At 35.1% G+C, this 23,975-nt stretch overlaps 2 protein-coding genes across 10 annotated transcripts in view; one reads left to right on the plus strand and one right to left on the minus strand.

Annotated features, from left to right (window-relative positions):
• Positions 1-23,975, minus strand: part of MACC1 (MET transcriptional regulator MACC1) — a 319,768-nt gene that overhangs the window by 206,515 nt on the left and 89,278 nt on the right. Inside the window, exon 1 of one of the 7 annotated variants that reach the window (XM_054692416.1) lies at positions 15,262-15,278. The exons of the other annotated variants lie outside the window; for them this stretch is intronic. The gene's annotated coding sequence lies outside the window, so the exon portion shown is untranslated. Of the gene's footprint in view, positions 1-15,261; positions 15,279-23,975 lie in introns of those variants that run through there. 7 annotated transcript variants of the gene reach the window in all.
• ITGB8 (integrin subunit beta 8) overlaps positions 1-23,975 on the plus strand; it is an 87,295-nt gene that overhangs the window by 21,043 nt on the left and 42,277 nt on the right. For all 3 annotated transcript variants that reach the window (XM_037508837.2, XM_037508844.2, XM_037508850.2), the window contains exons 2-3: positions 12,061-12,146; positions 18,085-18,256. In XM_037508837.2, coding sequence (XP_037364734.1) covers positions 12,061-12,146; positions 18,085-18,256 — 258 coding nt within the window. The remainder of the gene's footprint in view (positions 1-12,060; positions 12,147-18,084; positions 18,257-23,975) is intronic.

Consider the following 23,975-nt stretch of genomic DNA (forward strand, 5'->3'; position numbering starts at 1 on the left):
AGCAGTTCAGGGTAGTGCATGACATAAACTGAGTTAATACTATCAAAGCTAAGGGAGAGTAGGGATGGGGAGAGGGAAGAAGAAGAAATGAGAACTAAGGAAGATGTATATCTGCCTCTGGCCCAGTGCTTTGAAGGTTGTAGAGAATCATCAGCCATCAGTCGTGAGGTCAACTAGGAAAGCCATGTCCTCATTGGAGAGTTAGGTATCTATAAGAACAAGGAAATTAAGGGAATATTCAGAGAAAAGACTGAGGATACCAGAAATTCTTCTGGAAATGGACTATGAATTTCAGAGCACACAAAGAGTGTTTTTGGAGTTGTAAAGCAGTACAGTTGGGGAGCGAAGAGGCTGCACAGTCTTATAGGGATTAGAGGATATGAAAGTCTGCACTAAGAGGATCTGAAAGTTTGCACTTCTTGAAAGGAAAAAGTAGTAAAACTGAAATTCATCCTGGCGAACTCAAGGTAGATAGGGGTGATGAGGTTTCACTGAAGGGAAGCAGTAGCTGGATCACTAGAGAGAAATACAGAGAGATTGGATAAGAATTTAATCAAACAATATAGATTAGGTGCCAATATTAAATGAATCCATCAATTCTGGTGATTTTTGTAAGAGAAAATACTTATTCTTAGGAAGTTTATTGAAGCCTATGAGTTAAAGCATTGATAACTGACATGTCATGTTCTAGTCATTGAAATAAACTGGGAAATTATTAATTGAAATAGTTTAATGTGTTTATATATGTAGAAAAGTAAACTTCTAGCCTATAAGACAGAGTTAAGTAAAAATTTTTTCATTATAGATTTAAATTTCCACTTAAGCCCAAAAGTAAAATGACTTTTATAAGAGACACTGTATTTAGAATCATCTTTAGCAATGAAAATAGAAGAGCTTTTACTATAATTGAAGTATTAAAATATTATCAATATGTATTTTATATTAGTATTAGTGATAATGATACTAATTATTAAGATACTTTATCTTACATTTGGTATTATTACCTACTTCTTTTGATTTTTCATACTGCTGGTGGCTTATAGAAAATTCCAGGAAGGGAAATCTGACTGTAGAATTGAGACTCTAAGAGGAGATGGGGGGGGGGGAACACAGTGGAGAGGAGACACAATGGACTATGGTGCAGAACTGTGGGAGCCTTGGTGGCAGGGGGTGTGGTCACAGGCATCTGAGATGTTTTCCTATGCCTCTGAATCATATACAGTGTTATAAGCCAATTATTATTTCAGTAAAATTAATAAGTAAATTACAGGTAGAATATAAAAAAATATTTTTTTCATTTGAAAAGTGATTATCATCCCACAAGTGGCCTCAATTTGAAGTAGCATTAAAATAACTAAGTAGCATTAAAATAACTTACCCTTTAATCTAAATAGAGGTAATGTAAGCTAGGTAAATACATTTAAGGATAAACAACTTTACTTAACCACAACCTTATCTGTAAGTCAAAAGATTTATAAAATGTGACATTAGTTTGCTGTTTAAATGCCACAAAAATAATTTAAAATTTTTGTATATACTGTCGCTTCCTCATTAAGCACTTATTGTCTTTTATCTACCAAATGATATCCCATCCAAATTATTTTTTTAAAGATTTATTGGTTTATGCATACAAGAGCAGGGGTACAGGCCAGAGATGCGGGGGTGTGAGAGGATCCATCAGAGACAGTGTGGGGAACAGAACAGGATGAGTGACTGAAATACACTGCTGAGGGGAGCAGTGGGCGAGATAGGAGAGGTCTACTGTGCCATGTGGGTTGCTCCCTGTCCGGCGGGGGATCAAACTCGTGCTGCAGAGGCTGCAGATTGCTTCTTAGTGCGGTGCTTAATCCCTTGCGCCACCAGGGAGGGTCCCCACATTAATTTAAATGCTGATTTTAAATGAACTTCATTGATATAAATTACATCAATAAACTGCCAAAGGGTGGGTTTTGACAGATGTGTAGATCTGTGAAACTATTACAATCACCACATGGAACACTTCCAAGCCCACAGAAGTTGCCCTCTTTATTAACATTGTTAAAACATAAAACAGTGAATGATTCCACGTTATGGGCAATGACATGATGTATCTAACATACAGGAATTTGAGGTGTTCTTATAAAACAAATCTTATTATAAATGGTATCTTAAAATATTCCCATAAACTAATAGAATTTTACTTGCCATACATCAAATGTTCTCCACAAATCATGTCATTTTAACACATTCTCTATCTTCTAAAGTGTTTTTACAGCTCAGAGGATAAATATAAAACATGAAGAGAGTGAGCATTTCCCCTACCTGATCAGCAAGGAAGCAAAACCTCAGCTAAGTTCAATTATGAAGCCAAGGTCAAATAATAAGCAGAGTTAGGACAAGAACAAGTTGCCTGCTTTCCTGTTCCAGATTTGGCTTCTAGAGAAGAACTGGAAATTCACAAATGGAAACAGCAACTGCAAGCACCATTTCAAGTACTTCTACCAAATTAGCATGCAGCCCTGAGCCTTCCCCTGGCAAGAGGTTGGGGAAACACAGTTGTAAAAGGAGAAGCTCTCTCTCATGCTGAAAAAGTGCCAACCAATTTGATTCAGCACTCAGTGAGATGTTCAGGCTGGAATTCTGGTGTTAAAACTCAAAATTTTTCTTGTGCATAGAAATAAAATGAACTTTGAAAAGGCCACTGAAGTACTTTGGGAGGTCTTTGGCACTGAGGATAGAAAGTAATTCTACTGGGGAGAATCTAACATCCTCATCTCTGGAGTGGGACTGATGATAGGAAAAGTAATGACATACTTATATGAAACAATTATCTTGGGCTACATGGGAGTTATTATTGAGTCATCACTTAAGAACTAATAATAGCACTAAAGAAGCCAGGGTTTTAAATCATACTTCAGAATAATTGTCTGTCTTTGTATTATTCTGTATTCCACATAAAAAGTGTTTATGAGAAAAGGCTATGTAGTCAGAACTGAATTCAACTTGGTTTCTGTACTTACAAGCTGTGTGACTCTGGGAGGAGGCTTTGCCTGTGCGTTAGTTCCACATCTTTAAAATGGGCATAGTAATGCTTTCCTCATAGATTTTTTATACAGTTTCAATAAGATAATACGTATATAGTGCTTGGTTCAGGAACCAAAATAGTGAGCACTTAATAAATATTTGTTACTTTTTATTTTTCCAACTTTAACTTAATGCATCTATGGATTTTATTTTCCAAGTAACAGTGTCAAATATAAAAATCTTTTTACCTTAATTACAGGAAAAGCAAATGCTAAATGAATTAAAGTTTACTTTGGGTTTTATTTTTTCTTTTACTTAGAACAAAGTTCTTTACATTATAGGGTGTTTCTTTGTTGTTCAAATCAAGTGTACAACTGCAGTATGACTTCAGGTTTGGAAATTATAATGTAAAAAATGCATTCCTACTATCCTGGGGCATATTTTTTTTTACCTCCTTAACTATGGCATTTGAGGTTTTGACAGGAATAGCAGTGATTTTTTTTTTTTCAGTGGAAGAAAGGAAATTAATACCTGCCAAGAGTTGGAGAGGAAAATAGGAAGAGCCCCTGGAACTCTAGCTTGTTAGATTAAAAACATTATTTAGAGGAACAGAATGGGAAACCGGTGAATATTTGGCTTTTGTAAAAGGGAGTGTGCCTCATAAACAGGACAGTTGGAATGTATGGAAAAGTTCCAGTTAAAACAAGACACAAAGCACATGACTAATACTGCTTTTCCAAGTTAGACAAATGCAGTTTTAACCAGAGTATGCCTCAGAGGGGCCTCTGGAGCCCTCCTTGAATCTTGAGATTTTGATTCTTTTTGAAGTTCCATGTCTAAAGAAGGAAAGCTATACTGAGAGATGCTGAGTTTTTGAGCCCCATCCTTCTTCCTGAGTTTCTCTCACTTTCTCAAAAATTTCCACCAGGTGAGTGTCAGAAGACATATCAATGTGCTCAGGTGAAGAAGCAACTGAAAACTGAATTTTATCCTCCTCAGAAGCTATTTTTGTTTGAAAATAGTTTATTCAATCTTTGCTTGTCCCACCAAAAGGTACTTTTTTCTCTAGGAAATATTCCGAGTTGTAAAGCCATTTTCAGATGCAAATATTCTTTATACCTTTCCATCTGAAGAATATATGTCAAGATATAGAGTTCCAAAGTTACGCTGGTTTGACTTATTGATTTCTTGACGTTATGGTGGTGCAAAAGCCAAATGTATCCAGAAGAAATTACACTTTGGATATTGACCTTTATCAGGCTGGTGACAAGCAGTATGACACTCTTGTGATGCTGCGTGACAGCAGGGAGCTGCAGTTTCCAGTCAGCCACAGGATCACAAGAGTAAAAAAACAGCACTCTACAGTGTAAAAGTATTCTGAGGAGGTAGGCTAAATTAAGCTATCATGTTAGGTAAGTTAGGTGTATTAAGAGTGTTTTCAACTTATAACATTTTCAATTTATGGTTAGGTTATCAAGACATAACCCTATCGTAAATCAAAGATAATGCAATCTAAAAACAATCCCACTAACTTCAGCCAGGTTTCTACGTTGTACCTATCCTTCAAAACCTCTCAGGCCCTTGTTTGAATGAAGAAATCCCTTCATTAATAACTTAAGGCATTCTCTTTCTCCTTTTACATTTTCTGTCACCCTCTGCATGGATTGCCCATTGTATTGTACTTATTTCTTGTTCTACACTACTAAACTACTGTGCACTCAGGGTGACTTGAGGCCTCACCTTGCCTGAAGAGTTCTAGTTTACACCTGTTGTACTATTAGTACCCCTTTCAAATTAAAATGTATCCTGAGGTAGTGCATAAATTATACAATCACTCTATGTATGCTAAAATTCATAACTTTCTTAAAGTTGGTTATATTCAATAATTAAATGAAATAAATCACAAGGAAAGGTTCTGCTATGACCACGATAGACCGGCCTTCTTGTAATAACCATTTCAACCTAAGTAAGTGTTATCAGTTGCTTCCCAATGGTTCTTCTTATAAATACCATCTGGGCTGAGATCTTTGCTTTATCTCATACAGCCCACTTTAAGTACTGACTCATGTTGGGGTTGCCCCAAACAGGGTAGGGCGGACTAATGGAATGTATAGCACCACCCTGACATTTCTTAACCTGCCCAAAGTTGAAAGCGGCTTTCCTGCCTCCTTCCAAAAATCTTTATGCTAACATAAAACCCATTGTATTCAAATGATTTTTTTTAAATATATAACAAGGGAGGTTGAAACTTGTCCCTGAAACAATATAATAGAAATCTGGTTAATGTAAAAATCTTAGTGCTCTTTCCTAATGCTAGCATTTTAAAGAAGTTCTGTTCAGTAAGAAATTACTCAACCTTATAGAGCAATGGAAGCAACAACTCCATGGTGCTGTGAGTAGCTCAGGTCCCCTTTACCTTAGCATTTGGATTCCATAAGGAAGGTTCCCTTAGGTCTGAAGAGAGTTGCTGCTGCTCTAGACATCACATCCATGTTCCACGCAAGAAGCAGCAGAATGGTCAAAGGACAAAAAGACACCTTCAGCTAAACCAGCCCCTCTTTTGAGAACCTTTGACATAAACTGCATTCATCAACTTCTGCCTCACCTGGACCCTCAAAATAGTCCTATGACTACCATCAATGTAGAAGTAGCTAAAATACATGGCTTTTCTGTTCTTCTTAATGCCACTTTCAGCAAAACGGATATTGCCAGCAAAGAACAAACAGGCAAATAGCATTATCTGCTATATTCTAATCATTTATCACTCTCTAGTAGGCACTGCTGGTGCCCCATTCAAAATCCCTTTATAGGACTATTGCACCACCCCTAACTGCTCTGTTTTGGCTGTTTATGGCTTGCAACTGCCATCTTCTCAGAAGAATGGACTTCCACCAAAGTAAACCAATTGGCTCAAAGATATCTACGAGGTTAATAGACCCTGCTTCTACCTTCCAGGATGCCCATAGCTAATGGCTGACCGATGGAAGAATGTAAAAGCTAGGCCCCTTCCTCTTACCTCAGGGTAGGGCAACTTTGTGGTTTCATCTGTGCTTTAGGTTCTGGGTTCTGGGATCACTCTGAGATCAGACTTTACAGCATTATTTATAGACTTTACTTGCCCATCCCTGACCCTCTTTCTTCACTTCCCTTCTCAGTAAATCACTTGCCAGGTGAAGCATTTACATTTGTTTCTTCTCTTCCAGTCCTCATTCCCTCACCCATTTTCCTGAGCCACTATATAAGAAGTGAACATTATCATGCCTTTTTCTTCAAATGTATTTTCAGACTATCAACCCTAATCACTGGAACAGTTAACAGGAGAAAAGAAAGTAACGAAACCCAGCTGTTTTTCTCTAAACATCCAAACTGATGAATTTTCAAGTAAAAGTAGAGACCAAATTATTTCAAGAAAATGATTTGCTCCATGAAGATAATTATTTTCATTTTTATGGAGTGAGTGATTATTTGCTACAAGTTTGAAACAAATAAGGCAGTGAGGTAGAAGCAGAGGAGAAGAATTTGCAGCATAAGCCATATGTTGCTGCTGAGAGTAGCATTTTCTGAATGTATAATTTAGTAGCAAACAGCAAATATTAAAGCGAATTTGCAGTAAGTTCTCTATCAGCATAGCTGAAATATGCATTTGTTATATAAAAATTATTTCAGCTGAAGTTCTGCAACAAAGGTGTTATAATTTTTTTAATCAAAGCTATTCTTTATTTCAACAGTAAAATGTTTCATGTATGTACACTCGTTAAAAGAGCAAATGAAAAAATGCTAATAAAGAATTTGGCTTCATATTATATACATGATGTCAAAGTAGAAAACTAGGAGAAAAATACAAATGTGTTGTATTTCCTTATTCTCCCTCCCTGTTTGGAGATACCACCTCAGGCACTAACTGCCTTACAATACATCTTTTATACTTCCAAGTTTCCCTGCACAGAGCTACCTTGTCCAAAGAGCCCCTCATGCTACCTCCTTTTCTCCCATGCTCCTTAATTTAATCCCTACTAAAGTTTAACTGACTTTGGTTTTACTTCTTGTATCCAATTTTCAAAGAAGTAACCCTAAACACCTCCAACATTCCTGTATTTTTTAGGGCCTTTTGGAAATAGTTCCTCATCAAAACTTGGAAATAAGTAAATAATTGCAAATGATTAGAACTATTTCATTGTTTTAATTTTTATATCAAATGATAGCATGTTAAATATTTGTCTAAAAGATAGTTTTCAATAATCCAGTCATGAATATTGAAGATATATTACATTTATATGACAATGATAATGCATATCTAGGAAATCCTGAAGTCACATGCCAAATTTTATTCTGTGTGTGCTCTATTTGCGTGGTTTTATTTATCAAAGTAAAATATGTGCTCATTGTAAGTGTTTATTTTGCTGGTTTTTTTTAAAGGAAGTAGTTTTATATAATTATCCAAATTTTAATTTAATATGTATAGTAAATGCAATTAGGGAAGGAATACTGCCTGGAAAAAATACATTTCTGCATTTTCATAAATGATTCTGTCTAGGAGTAACAGGAAAATCTATGAATGATTGTGAATATCCAGGACTACAATCTTTATCAGTTTTAGTTTTGTGATATATATATATACACATATATATATGATATGATATATATGAGATATGATATATATATCACAAAACTAAAACATACATGTATGTATATATACGTGTATATATACACATATATATCAGTTTAGCTTAGTTTTTATAGACTTTAGAGCAGAAAAACATTAGAAATGTTTTGCAAAACTTTCACTTGATCTGATCAGTTGACTTGTGGCAAGATCCCAGTCTAAACATTGGTCCTTCTATTGCCTTTTTTAGTCCCTCCCGCTTTGGTACATATTCTTCTTCTTCTCACTTTTGTACACATTTTTAAAATAATATGAGTTAGTACATCATCTAAAACAAATACCTAAATAATTGTGCATGTAAATTGCTGACTTTTATATTCTCTCTACTGTAGATTCTTGATTTTTATGTTAACTAAACTGTTGCTGATGGATATTTATTGTACTTCATGACAAACAGTTATAGAGGTCATTTCACATGCATCATAAATATTTAATCCTATAATCCAAAAAATATTCAGAGCAAGTCAATGTTCATTTTGCAAAATGTGCTTGCAAAATTGTACTTGTAATAGATTGGAGCGATGTATGTATTTCACTAAACCTGCTTTTAAGAATCATTTTTAAATAATTATAATAAAAGCAGTAACTTTTTTACTTGCTCATTGTTTTTATACATTATAAAGTGTATTATTAGCTGCATTTATTTTTTTAAGATTTATTTTATTTATTGACACATTCAAGAGCTGGGATGTAGGCCAGAAGTGCAGGGAGTGAGAGGATTCACAGAGACAGTAGGGAACAGAACAGGCAGACTGACTGAAATATACAGCTGAGGGGAGCAGCAGGCAAGAAAGGAGAGGTCTGCTACACCATATGAGTAGCTCCCTGGCTAGGGATAGAACTTGTGTTGCATTGGCTGCTGATAGCTTCATAGTGCTGAGACTTAACCCCTTGCGTCACCACGGAGGCTCCCTATTAACTGTATTTATAAAGCATGTCTTTGTGACTCAAGAGTCTTTCCTTTTAAAGACATCACTTTACATTTACAACAGATTTAAAGGCACATACACCTATTTTTGAAGCTAGAATATACACATACATATATGTGTTATAAGCATATATATACATATATATATAGGTATGTGTATATACACATAACTCATTACAATAACATTAAAATCTTCCCTTTATTGAGTGTCAACTATGCCCTGAGCACCATGCCTGCATGCTTATGCTTGCTCCTTTAGTCTCATACCGGCATTTTAATATAGGTTTAGTTTACCCTGTGTTGCAACAGACAAAATGAACCCTCAGAAAATTTAGATAACTGGCCTAATGGCACATGGTTGCTAAGTAGACGTACCATGTAAATTTGGAACTTTGTTCCTAGTAACCATTTAGCTACCTAATCACATCTGTTATCTTTGGTTGTAACATAATGAGAAAAAGTAATACTCTTAGCCCATGCTCATAAATTAGAGAGTTATTTGGAATGTACATAATGACAACATGGTGTTACTGACTTCTGTCATGGCAGTACAGTTTTTAATGACATGGGGCTTATGACATACTTAGAATTAAAACAAGCAGGCATAAAGGAGGGTTCTGAGAATATGTGGTTTAAAATATTATCATTCTGCTTTCATTGACATAAGAATTTCCTTTAGGATCCATAAAAAATATCCCTAATAAAAGGAACTGGAACATAAAGCATGAGGTGCTTAAATGCCACAGCATTGGGCAAATAGCTGCCCATTGTGGTAGAGTAGGAAGAATAACTCAAGCACATGTGTTAATGAGGCATCAGTGCTGAGGGCTTCTAGAAAACCACAGCTGGAGAGCAGCCTTCCTGCAATGTTGTATCAGGGGTGGAACGACTAATGAACTACTCAAAGGCTGATGACAAGCTGCCAGTGTTTGTAAACAGCAGTCACACACAGTGATGTGTGAACAGTTTATGGAAAATTCCTAATCCCACAGAAGGGTGGGTATATGTGTATATGCATGTATATGTATATGTGAATGTGAGAGAGAGAAATGAGAAACATGAACACATGCATTCCTAGCACATACTAATAACCGCCATAGTACAATAGTATGATTATAAGAATTCCTATAATTGGTGTGATAGTGGCAGGTTAGGTATGTATTTAATGGAATATTTTAAAATTTAAATAAAAGTCCTAAATTTCTGTCAACCAGATAAAAAGTATCTGATTTGTCTTCTGTAAAGTTTAACCATGACTTTCTCTAGCAATAATGTTTGACACTACTCCCATAGAGTTTTTGAGGACCTAAGTCTCTTTCCCTCTCAAGTCATCATCTGGAGGTGTTTGAAGTTTGAGAACAGAGGTTGGCACTAGAACTTTTTAAAGAAAATAATCAGAAAGCAGACTACAAAGAAAACAGATTTTTGCTTATTAATTCATTATTTACCACATGTATTATGGAAGAAGGAGTCTGACTTGAACTTGAATCTGGGTTAACCTAGGACAGAGTCAGACAATTACTAGAAGCAAAGACCAGAGTCACAGAATCTGCAGCTTCCTTTCCAATACACTACAACCTTAACTGCCAGAACAAAAGTCCCACCTACTGAGTGAAATCTTTGGTGAAATATGTTTTGGAATAGACTTAAGTCCATGTCCCATTAAGTTTAAGTTTAAAAGTTGGAAAATGTCAATTTAGGTCTGCAAAAGTGCTTGATTTCTAGACCTAACCACCCCCCCTCCCCGAAACAAAGCTAAAAAAAAGTCACTCCCTCTTTTGAATACTTTAGGAACAAGGAGGTTTTATAGTTTTGCAGGGTAAGCCAGATGGAAGGTTTTTAGGCTATGAAGTCTTCCTCATTAGGTGACCACACTGGTAGTAAAGGGAGCTGAAAACATTAGTTATTTTTAGTCCTTGAAACTGTAGATCAGTGAATAAAATTCCAGGCCAGTGCATCTAGATCAGTGAAAAAGTTTTGGACAATGCATTTTAAAAGTTGATATAAAGATCAGGAAAAAGAGTGCTGCAGAGGGACAAAGCAGGGAGGGGAGATAAGAGCACAGAAGGGGTTTTAGGGAAGGATGCTTTGGGAATCTGGGGAAATACAAGGAGAAGTGTACATAAACACCCCAAGTGGTACCCCTCTGCTTTGTTTACTGGTGTGTACCAGTAGCTCACCTTCTCTTCCCACTGACAACACCCACTCTATGGCCCCCCCAGTCATTTTAAAAAAACTCTGCATTTTACAATGTTGGGGAAAGATGAGAGAAAGAAAGAGAAACCAATTAGATGAGGCAGATCATAAAGCGCCATACCAGATATCATTGCCTCTGGGGACCATCCTTAAAACTGTCCTCATTCCCTGCCCTTGCCATCTCTTCCCTCTGAAACAGAGTAAGAAGCTCCTCACCATGTTTCTATAGTGCCTTCATAACAGCTCTCTTGTAGTGCTCATCACACTGTATTTCATTGTTTCCATATATATATATATATATATGGAATCTAATCTTCTCTGATGGCTGCTTACAGCCAGGAAATCTATGTGATATCCTGTGTGCCTGTGAATGAGAAGGGTATAAAATGCTGTGATTTCCAGTGTTTTTGGAACATTTCATAAAGGATGAACTACAGAAAGCATGTGACTGAAAACTCACTGTAAAATAATTAGACTCATTTTATTACATTTTATGTGTTTAAGTCTATAATGATGAGCCTCTTTTTAATGATAGAAGAGTTAGTAGATAGAGGGCTGAAGGTAGTTTGCAGGCACAACTATGTTATTCAAATGTCACAGTCAAGAGTTTAATCTATGGAAGAGTGAGTCGGTCACTTTAAAGTGATGAAATCAGAGAAATGAAATTGGGTTAACTAAAACCATTCACTTTAACTACATTAATTCTAAAATCCTGAATCATGTCATTATATATTATGACAAAATAATATTAACACAATAATCTTATTAACATAGAGCTCCCAAGTTAATTACTCTATATGTCTATCAATGTCATTTTTAAGCATTTTCATCCACTATTATTCAATGTGGGTTTCCATGTTGTCATTAAGGTCTTTAAGAATAAGTATTTCTACTGGAAAATCTCTAGATCCAAAAACGCCTCCATGGTTCAGGTAATATGAAATACAGTGAAATGAAAGCACACAAATATTTGGAGGATCCTCTACTTTTGAGCAGAATTCAAGCCAACCCCCAAAACCTAATGAAAATCATATTTTAATTCACTTTCCCATGATTTTATAAAGCCAAATAGAACTGTACAGGCAATACTATATCTGTTAATTACAGTGAGCAAGTTAATGCTTCCCAAACAAGTTATATATCTTTGGTATCATGTCCTTAAAACTACTGATAGGCTTTCTTCAGTTTTAGAATACATTTTGGTTAAGAACTGCATAAATGTCCCAATACAAGACTAAACCATAGTGCTGCATTTTATCTCTCACTGCAGAAGACAATAGATGTGCATCTTCCAACGCTGCGTCCTGTGCCAAGTGCCTTGCTCTGGGTCCAGAATGTGGATGGTGTGCCCAAGAGGTATGCCTTTCCCTTTTGTAATTGTTTTTGCATTTCCTACTTTTCCTCACAGTTCACCTTCTCTAGCATGATTTCATCGCCCTAATATTCTGTGCCTTGAAGGTACATCAGGAAAAAGAAAGATACTGCTGAACATCAGGAAAATTTTCATTGGTTTTATGCTTGGAAACAGCATATCTGGCTAAATATAAAAAGTATAACATTTTAGTAGGAAAATTATGGTAATTTTGAAATGAAGTGCAAACCATTTTATGTTTTCCATCTGTTCTATACAGAGAATTGGCAAACACAGTAACTCTTGATAGGTCAGTAGGCTTTGGTGTGAAATTCTTGCTGCAGCTTGGGGTGTTAGGTTATATATCCAAGTTGGATCACTGTTTTGTACTTGCTTATTAAAGAAAAGCAAACTAATTTATTAGCCTGTTTCATTTGTTTTTATTTTAAATACTTAAAGATAAGTGATTTACTTCATTTCATAACATTGTATATCAATTCTTGGTTGCTTATTAAAAAAAATGGGATGCTTTTCTTTTGACATGTGACCCTATTCATGAGATGTGGTGTACATTTAATTTCTGTGGAGTGGAGATTAATTCAGAAAAATGCTTATTGTTCAAAATTGGTGTTTCTGTATTCTACCAAGAGTAACAAACCCTAATAACAAATATCTTAGTAAAATTATTATAATGTACTCCTTCGTGGCTCCAAAGTTGTATTTTGAGGTTCTTCTTTTATTGATAATCTTCAATGAAAATTACTTGCATATAATAAGTTTTAATTAAGAAACCATCTGCTAATTTTTTTTAATGAAATTGCCTAGGTAATTTTATATTTATTTATGTTCCTCCTGGGAATTGGAACAAATAGTTCTTTGTTGGCCTTTGCTTGACATAAAAAGAAATCCAGCTTTTGTCAGAAAACAAGGAACCAGAAAATGTCATAGGACAGTTTCAGAGTTTCTAGGATCAATCCCATTACTTCCCATGAGCCAAAAGACCAGACAGAATTCCATTCTCTGTGCCTCTTTTCTTTATCCCTGAAAATTTAATTTTTGAGTTTACTTCTATGATTTTTCTCTGTCAGGGATGTTTCCTGGCTTGATATTTCCAGACCCTAAACAAATACTCCATTTTAGATTTACACCACATCACCAAGGAAGATTCTTAAATCCATGATATTTATGCCAACTTGATATTAGTTGTGACAACACTGTGAGTATAGTTTAGAGAAACTTTCAAAAGATGGTAAACACTGCTGTTAGTCAAAATAACATGCCAGCCATATAGACTGTTAGGTTCCAGAGAGAGTCCTCCATTTCATATTTCACTGGCACTAAAAATCTGGAGAATCACAGTTATGGGAGTAACAATGTCAGAACTATGTCAGAAGGAGGGTTTTTGATTTTTCAGAGGACTGGGTGGCCAAATGGGAGGAGATAAGCCAAGGGGAAAAGGAGGGATGGCTGCCAGAGAAGAAGAGGCAAACTTCTGTCTGCTGCTGGTCAAATCCTTCAGAAGGGGATCTTGGAAAACTTTCAGATATCATTTGGCTATTCATGTCCCCAAATAGTCTGTGTAGTAGAGGATCATCTAATTTGTGTGTTAAAAAAGGAGGCTCTGAAGTGAGATCAACTTGGATCGATATCCTAGTTCCATCAGTTTCTAACTGTATAAACTTGGACACAATAACCTAAGCACTCTGATCTCAATGTTCTCTAGTTCTGAAGTGAAAATAATAATTGTATCTATGACACATTATTGTGAATTTTAAATGAAGCACTATGTGAGAAGCATTTGGAAAACAGGCATTGCTTAAGAAGTGGGAGTTGTTACTTTAAGAACTTGGGTAAGGGGCCTCCCCTGGTGGCGCAGCTGTTGAGCACTGGGTTGCGAGGCTGCCCACAGCCTCTGCAGCACCAGTTCGATCCCTGGCCACCGGCGAGGGTCCCACAAAAAAAAAAAAAAGTAATTGGGTAAGACTCCAGAGCAACTGATTCAGGCTCAGGAAACTGAGGGGATTGCCTGAATTAAGAATATAACCTCAAGAGACCCAAACAGTATCCGGCCCCAGCCATTGTCACATCATTAAAAGGAGCTATCCACTCCCTAAAGGCTGACTTGATATCCTCAAGAGAGGCAGTAATGCTAAATTTGAAAAAGCGTCCACCATTAGGCACACATGCAACTTATATCTTTTATTTCTCAACAGCAAGGGTGGAGAGACAGGGAAGCAAAGGGCAGTTTTTCTCTGTTCATGATTACAACAGATAAACAGTAACAAATTAAGCCTGGTTTATATAATTTTCAAAGCTGGTCAAAAGTAAAAGATCACTAGGAAATTGAAACAGAGTGTATTTAATTTGCTTACATTCTTGTATAGCATGTTAATCTGCCTGTCCATATATTTTTCCTCCACTGTCCCTCCACACTACACACAAGTAATCGGAAAATATTTCAATAGACAGAATCTTTTCAATATTGCCTAGTTTAATGTCACCTGTTCCTTTAAACATGTGAAAGATTTGACATGTTTGAAAGATTTCTCATCTCCTGCCTGGTTTGGTAGATACAGGATGTTGATTGCATAGCAAAAAGTTTAGGGGACAACCTTGGAACATAATTATACTGAAATACTATGTAAAGGGCATTCACTGTCAAAAGGTGAAAGAATTATTTCATTTCTGTGCAGACTGATAGTCAGGAAAACTCAAAAATAAGTAGTAAAACTTTCTAAAATTTATATCCCCAGATTATTATATTAAATGGGCGAAAGTAAAAGCTGATGAAAAACCAACCAGGTAACTTCAAGCCAGGCTTTCATTCTCAAATAGGTTTGTTTGTTTCATTCATTCATTCATTTTCATTGAGGTAAAGTTGGTTTACATCATTGTTTGTATTTAGGAGTATAGAATCTCCCTCCCCTTCAAGTATTATTACCATCATGCACCCTCCACCAAAGCATCATAGCCCACCACCTTAATCTAGTGTGCTCCCTCCCAACTTTATTCTCACTCCTCTTCTACCTTTCCCCCTCTGGATTTCTGGATTCTATAATCAGTTTTCCAGGGTAAATTTTTTAATTTATCTGTCCCTTTGTTTAGTTTCTCTATACTTACATGTGACACCATCTGGTATCCATTTCTCTCCTTCTGACTTTCAAATGGGTTTTAGATGCAGATAGTAAAAGTCTGATTTTTTTCACATATTTCTTGTAGAAAAAGTGAAACAAAAGAATTAGGAGAAATTACAATGACACTAAACATCAAAAATTAAAAGGGTGTGGTTTCAAATTCTTTCCTTTTCTACAAAGTGGAAAGTAGGCCACAGTGGGTAGGGGTAGCATTCCATTCTTTATTTTGATGCCACGGTCTTTTTCTTCCCTTTTCAAACCTAATTGTCAAATTGGCAATGTTTTTATAACTTAGTTTTTACACTGGAGTAAAAACAGCCATGCTGATTCAGACATTGCAAAATAATTGAGACAGAAGCTTATTTCAGCAAAAAAGATTTGACATTTAAAGGTCAAATGGCATGGCTTGATGTATAGTTGCAATGATTTAACCACACTCCCTTCTGTACATTCAAATCACAAAATCCCAGACAGAAAGAGGAAAATCAGAGTTTGTACTTCATTTTCTCTCCTGATGTGGCATGTTGGGGTTTTTATATTTGTAAAATGAATGAGCCCTTCATCTGGGCCTACCACATGTGGCTCCAGGACCAGTGGGATGCCTCCACCTAGACTGAAGCTTTCTGAAGAAAAGTGACACATATAATAGTTGTCTGTCCCTTTTCTCTGAGGAACCCCAAGTCATTCATAAACTACATCTTAAGTTCAATACCTCCAAATTTTATCAATAAATAAATTTTGGTATAAGAAATTAAGGCTTTGAACATTTTAAAAGTTCTGGCTAAAATATAGGTATATGGTCAATGGCAAATTAAACGCAATTTTCCACTTCACATGAGGTTATTTAGCAAAAGACACCTGAAATTGTTGATTGGAAAGGACTTTATCTTTTAACTACAGTTATATTACAAGTAGGATCCACATTCGAATTCAGGGTCAGTACTGTAAAGGACTATAGAGTATGACTTTAGGCTTTGTGGGCCACACACTGTCACTGTCATACATTCATCTTTTGTATTGTTTTATAATCCTTTAAAAATGTGCAAAGCATTTTTAAGATTCAAATCACACAAAACAGACCATGGGCTAGCAGCATTTGTCTCATGCCCTCTCGTTTCCCAACCACTATTCTAAACTGAAAAAAGAATTAAATGAAAATGCTTCTTTGAATGTTTTCCTATGGCCTACCACCAATCATCTAATTACTCACCAGTGTTAGTGGCAATGTCCCTACTCTCATAGCCAACTAATGCAAGACTTGATAACCTCCAGTCACCATAAGCTAATGGCATTCTGTGCTTCCCCTAAGTCTAATGCCAATCCCCAAAACCTAATGAAAATCACATTTTTTTAAAGATTTATTTATTTATTTATACAAGCACTGGGTACAGTCAGAAGCGCAGGAGGGTTAGAGAATTCACCAGAGCCAGAGCAGGGAGCAGAGCAGGCAGAAGGACCGAAGTACACTGCTGAGGGGAGCAGCGGGCGGCAGGAGAGGTCTGCAAGCCATGTGGGACCCTCCTCAGGTGGCCGGGGAGCAGCCAGGGATCGAACCGGCGCTGCAGAGGCTGCGGGCAGCTTCGCAACCCAGCGCTCAACCGCTGCGCCACCGGGGAGGCCCGAAAATCACATTTTAATTCATCTTCCTTTAGTTACATTTACTTACTTAATGACTAACTGAACTCACTGATAATCTGCTGTCTTTATGATGGCAGGGACTCTGTCTCATTCCATTCAATATCCTCAGCACTTAACAAACAATTGTCCCTGAGTATTTAATCAACATTCTTTTAATGACTGATTATAATGCAGTTCTATGAATCAGTTGAACTAAAGGAGTTATGGCTGAATACCAGATCAAAATAACCACTTCCAGGAAGATAAATGAGTAAATATCCAGCTAATATGTAAATAAATATCCCAAATAATTCAGGCCAATACTACATATTACATAACATATTTCTATACGTTTTAATGCATTTCCTGATCTTAGGGAAAAAACTCAATGGTTACATGAAAACTAAAAACATCATTATTTTTTCAGTTGTAAATTAAACTTATGCTTGCTCCACTAATTCCAAGTTTACTGGATGGCTATTGGATAACCATCAACTAGCCATTGCTCAGTGGTAATTAAAGTTGTAGATTCAATCATAAAATCAGGAGAATTTGAACTGCAGTATTAAATCTCAACCTCCTTATGAGCATCTTCTTTGGCTTACTGAATTATTTGCAGCCTGTTGTATATATAAAAATTGGATTTTATAGTCTAAGAATATAGGTTTCCAATTCATCATTCTTTTATGAATTTAAAGTATTTAAGTAGGCATGTGACTTCTAAGGATTTGCGCTCATATTCCAAACATAATAGTATATAATAAACATACCGATGGGGTCCTTTGAGAACTGAGACTTCTATTTGGAACCAGTGAATGGTCTATGTTGGCAAAATTTTCTTTGGGAGCAGTCTTTCCAAAGTAAAATATTTAGAAAGAATTAAACTGCTATAATTTTACAATGACCAGTTAACAATATTTAAAGTATTTGGCTTAAAAAAAAAATAAAGAACTTGGCTTAACTTTCCTCTTTAATATTCATTTTCTTCTTTACAAAAGATTTAGAAATATAAGCTTTACATAAGACAAATATGCCAATATTCTTATTGGAAACATGCAGCTTTTGGAATAGTAGCATAATTTGTGCAATATTAGGGGATGGCTCCTTTGTAGTATTTGTCATGTGGTTTTCTTTGGTTAGAACTGAGATGATATGTACTAAAAATATCAGTGATTTTCCTTCTTTTAAACAGGATTTCATTTCAGGTGGATCAAGCAGTGAACGTTGTGATATTATTTCCAATTTAATAAGCAAAGGCTGCTCAACTGATTCAATAGAATATCCATCTGTGCGTGTAATACCAAGTGAAAATGAAATTAACACCCAGGTGACACCAGCAGAAGTGCTGATCCAGCTGCGTCCAGGTTTGGTGATTTTCAAATAAATCTATGATGAAACTGCATTTATTTTCATTTGTTCACATTTAATATTTTGTGACAAAAAAAATATTGCAGCAGTAGAAATAGTTGGCTAAGAATCAAGAAATCAGAATTTTAGTCTTTATCATGCCAGAATTCATGTCTTTATCTAGCTAGCTGTGTGGCCTCCCACTCTCTCTGCAAACCTGACCACACTATATTATAATTATGTGTTTCCAAACTTGATCACATTTAGTGTAATTGTGTTGCTACTCCACTGCCAGTTCTGAAGAAGGAGAACATATTTTATCCTACTCTATTTCTCCAATGTCTAGTACAGTGTTGGCACATAAACGTTTGTTAAATTTATCAGTTGATCACTGAATTAATAGGAGATGCAAATTTAGTTTAGAACCTTTGTGATAAACTTTTAAATGCAAAAATATAATTCATAATTATCATAATTAACATGGGATGCTTTGTGGTTATCCCTGAGGTGAACACATTCTTTTCCTGCTATACTTTTATTGCACTTGCCCTTCCATCACATATATTTCCACAATTTGGCACAGGTTGTAAGACACTGGAAAGTTTTCATTTTCTTCAAGTGCTAGAGAATCCCAGGGTACAAACTATATATGGCAAGATAAGTTCAGGCCCATAGCTGTACATCACTCAGTTAGACACATTTAGTTTTAAGTCTTTACTATTTCATACTGGGTGATCTTGTCCTGTCATTAATTTTTTAAATAACCATATTGACACATCCCCTCCTTATTCCAAAGTTGAGCTATTTCTTCCAGACTCTTTGATTACCAGAAAAACAAAGCCCATTTCATTCTTGGTCCTTCCCATATTACCAGCTTCCAGTTAAAACTGTAGTCTTCACTATACAAAACAATTATATAATCCAGTTCAGACATACATGAGCAATAGTTAGTATGGGGCATACAAAATAAAATTATGCTAGTAAGGCTATGGCAATTGCAAAAAACTATTTAGTGTGATGAATGATTCTTTTTGGAGAAAAAGAGAGGGAAAACAAAAAAATGGATGCTATTGTTTACTCTAACTCAGTATGTTTACCGACAGTTCTTTGACATTCTTATGAATATCTGTTATATATATAGATTTTAAGCTTATGGTTATCCAACTACCTTTAATGTTTTCCTTTTCTCTCCTATCATGCTGATGAACCCATTATCCCAGTTTTTCTAATCTAGATGAGCCTACCTGGGTCTTCTAAGAGCCTCTAAAATCCCTAACTTTATACACATTTCCATTTCCCCATGGACACTGTCATCTGGAGACTCTCTTGTTGTTTATCAACAAGCAAGCATCTTCAGAATCTTAATTCAAGTCACCTTCCCATGCAGGCTATATTAATACTTGTTAATAGAAAACATGTAGTTCAATTATATTTTAGCTGTCTAACTCAAACTAGTCCAGGAATACTTCCAGTTTACAACTGAACTTTGGGGGAAGTTTTTAAAGTCATCTTGACTACAAATCTTTCAGTATTCTAGATTTCTGTTTCTCTCTACTTCACTTTCCTTGAATGGTATTTTCAAAATATAGGAATTTAAAAATACACATTATATTTGCAGATAAAGTAAAAATAGGAATCTTATAATGCAAAAAAATAAATTTAATCAATAAATGTGAAGTCTTAGTCTGTTCAGGCTGCCACAACAAAATGCTACACACTTGCTGGCTTAAATAATCAAAATAAACATTCTTATAGTTTTGGAGGCTAGGAACTCCAAGATCAATGTGCTGGCTGATCGGGATGCTTCAGAGACAGAGAGGGGAATGGAGACAGAGAGAGAGAGAGTGACAGAAAGAACAGAGAGACACAGAGAGACAGAGAGAGAGAGCAAGAGAGAGAGAGAGAGAGAGAGAGAGAAATATCTCTTTGCTGTCTCTTCCTACAAGGACACTAATCTCACCATGAGGGCCCTACCCTCAAGATCTCATCTAAAACTAGCTCTCTCTAAGGCTCCATCTCTAAAACTATCACTTTAAGGGTTAGTGCTTCAAAATATGAATGGGGGAGGGGGTTAACGCAATTCAGTCCATAGCACTTGATAGATAAAATATATTTTCCAAGATCATGATTTTTTTGAGAAACTAATCATCTTTTATTTAGAAAAGAAAACTGAATTGTAAAAATGTAAAACTGTTTTTATAGCCTGATAACTCTGAGCACTGTGTAATAAAATTTGAAATCAACACAAGAGGACAAATATTAGATAACTGAGAAACTAAGAAAAGCTTCTCATAAATAAATGTAAAACCCAAGAATAAATCAAAATCTAATCATAGACTATTAATAATACACCACCACACATCAAAATATATGGGAATGAAGTTGCTCTAAGGAAAATTCAAACCTTTGTTTTTATTATTAAGAAGTATGAACAAAAATCAACTAAACATCAAATAATGATAAAAGAACAAGAATAAGATAACCATAAGAAAAACAAGAGGAAGGAATTCTTAAGTTAACAAAACAAAATTAATGAAATGCAAAATTGAAATAAAAAAGTAAAATGAATGTATAAATCCATAATAAGGTGGTTCTTATAAAGACCAACAAACTGTTGGCAAAACTAATTAAGATATAAAGATAAAAAACAACCTACTGGTATTAACTATAATCAGAGAAACAAATATTAAAATAGACTTCAACAAAATATGAAGCACAATTACCTATGTGATTATTAATACAGTTTTCTGGAAAATATATATGACTACAACTAACTCAAGAAGAGGGGAAGTCTAAAGAAACCTAATAAATATATAAGAATTTAAGAAATTATAAAGAAATATCTCCTAAAGTCATTAGGCCTAAATGTTTTCATGGAAAGAAATGATTTCATATTCACCAAACACTAAATAACACAACCTGTGCTACATAAACTCTTCATGGTTTCAGAGGTCTTTAAGTTACTCAATTTTTATAAGGTTAGCAATACCCTAGTATCAAATCCTTAATAATATATTTAGGAAATCAAATTAAGATGCATATAATAAGAAAAATATCACCCAAGAAGTAGATTTAACCTCAAAAGACAAGCATAATTGATTACTTTGAAATTAATGTCTTTTTATCATCTTGATTTTCCAGAAAGAGAAAGACATATATTATCTCAGTAAGTACTAAAAATTCATACAATAAAATTTAGTGTCCATTCTTGCCATAACCAAATGTGAAGACTACTTCCTTAACATATATTAAATAGCTACTGGAATTTTTACATAAAAATAATTAGGTAAAAAAAATCGAGCAAGAGTTATTTATAAATGACTGTATGATTATCTGGAAAAGTCAAGTCAATCAATAAATGTAACTTTTAAAATTGAAAACAAAAAAATGGCACATTGTTTTTTGAACAAAAAATCAGTGAATTTCCTAAAGTGTAAATATAAAAACAAACACAATTCACAGCATCCAACTAAAGTGTAAACTATGGAGAGGTAAACCTTTGAAAAAAAAACTGTACAGGATCCACTGTGCTACCTATAACAAGATATGAATATGAATAAATGCAGAAGAATTTTATGTTGCCTAATAAGAATCCAATATTACGTATCTGTGACAGTCTTCTATAAATATGATTGATAAATGTAACAAAATCCAAGTGAATCAATAATGAAAGACAAACCCAATCAAATTTGAATGCAATTCTTAAAAATAAATCTTCAAAAACACATTACAAATGTTTTTTTGTATATAAAGGGACTTTTACATAGGATACCTTTCTAGAAATAGATTTATTAAACATTTATTAAATACATGTAAATTTATTTAGATTTTTAATGTATATTGTTAAATGATTCACGAGAAAAACTGATGTCCCTGGTGGCACAGGGGTTAAAATCTCAGTGCGATCAAGCTAGGCCAGCCTCTGCAGCATGAGTTCAATCCCTGGCCAAGGAACAAACTCACATGGCACACAGACCTCTCCTGTCTCATCCGCTGCTCCCCTCAGCAGTGTATGTCAGTAGATCCACCTGTTCTGCTCCCTACTCTGTCTCTGGTCAATCATCTCACACCTGGCATCTCTGGCCCACGCCCCAGTTCTTGTATGCATAATAAATAAATCTTTAAGAAAAAAAAAAAAAACCTAATGTCCAGTTTAGGTTTCATGGAGTCAACACTGCCTGTTTTCTTTTTTTTTTTTAAATCTGTGCAGTTTGTTAAGAGTAACTAATCCATTTGTTATTTTCTTTCCTTTTCTTAGTACTAGAAAGTCTGAACATTTTCCCTGAATTTATTAACATTGTCTTTCTCTTTTTATATGTGATTTGCCTCTCACTACACATTTGACTATTTTTTCAGCTGAATACTAATTTTAAGCACTTTACATATGAACTTTATCATATATTATTTGCATCTAACAAATACAACTCTCTCTTCAACTATATCTGGCTCTTTTTAAAACAGTTGAGATTTGAAAACTACAAGGTGTGTTTTTTCTACCAGTGTGTTACATTCAAATTTATACACTTAAATGAATTTAACTTGTTCCATTTTATAGATTTACAAAATTAAAATTTATTTTATAGATTAATTTTATAGATTTAATTGTGGTAGAATCCGCCTAAGACTATAAATTAACAGTGAAAAACTAGTCAGTACTATCCATAGGCTATGATAATAATGGTAATGAGAGATCATAGAGAGATAGAATCCTCAGAGGTTGGATGAGCTCTGGGGATACCTGGGCTCTGCCTCAAGCAATTAAGTGAGATAAAGGTTTTACCCCTGGTGAACAGGGTGGTCCTGCATTCGAAGGGGTACCTCTTGAGTAGAGGTAGAAATCTGTCTATATAAAGCTGAAGCTCAGGAAAGTAATACAGAGTGGAGATGGATACCAGGGAGATAACATGAGCTGGTAAGTGAAGGCACCATGGATGAGGCATTGGGAGTAGGTAAGAGAAAAGAGACATGCTTAGTGTCTTTTTATGGGGCTTGATTTTATTCAGTTTCCCACTATTTGAATTTCTGGCTGAGAATTAGTATAATTGTATGAAGTGTAAGTCATCTTTCCAACATAGTATGAAAGAACTATATGTTATAATCTTCATAAATAGCAAATGGTGATTAAATTAGATTTATTAAGTTTATCTAAAAAATGCACTTGGGCATCAAAGACATGCCAGCTTTATCAGTAGCCTTCCTATAAACAAACAATAAATCTGAAGAAGAAGAAATCAAAAAAACCATCCCTTTTATTATCGAAACAAAAAAAATCAAATACTTGGGAATAAATCTAACAAAAGAGGTAAAGGACCTATACAAAGAAAACTATAAAACACTGTTAAAAGAAATAGAAGAAGACACAAAGAAATGGAAAGACATCCCCTGCTCATGGATTGGAAGAATAAACATTATTAAAATGGCCATCCTACCAAAAGCAATATACAGATTCAATGCTATTCCAATCAAAATTTCAGTCATTCTTCAAAGAAATAGAACAATTATTGATGAAATTCATATGGAATCACCAAAAACTCTGAATAGCCAAAGCTCTCCTGAAAAAAAGAAGGGAATGGAGGCATCACACTCCCAGACTTCAAACTCTACTACAAAGCCATAATCATCAAAACTGCATGGTATTGGAACAAGAACAGACACACAGACCAATGGAATTGAATAGAAAATCCAGAAATAAACCCACAGACTTATGGTCAACTAATCTTTGACAAAGGAGCAAAG

This window comes from Talpa occidentalis, unplaced genomic scaffold (assembly GCF_014898055.3).
Source record: "Talpa occidentalis isolate TD23 unplaced genomic scaffold, MPIMG_talOcc4v2.1, whole genome shotgun sequence".
In the NCBI taxonomy this organism is placed as follows: Eukaryota; Metazoa; Chordata; class Mammalia; order Eulipotyphla; family Talpidae; genus Talpa; species Talpa occidentalis.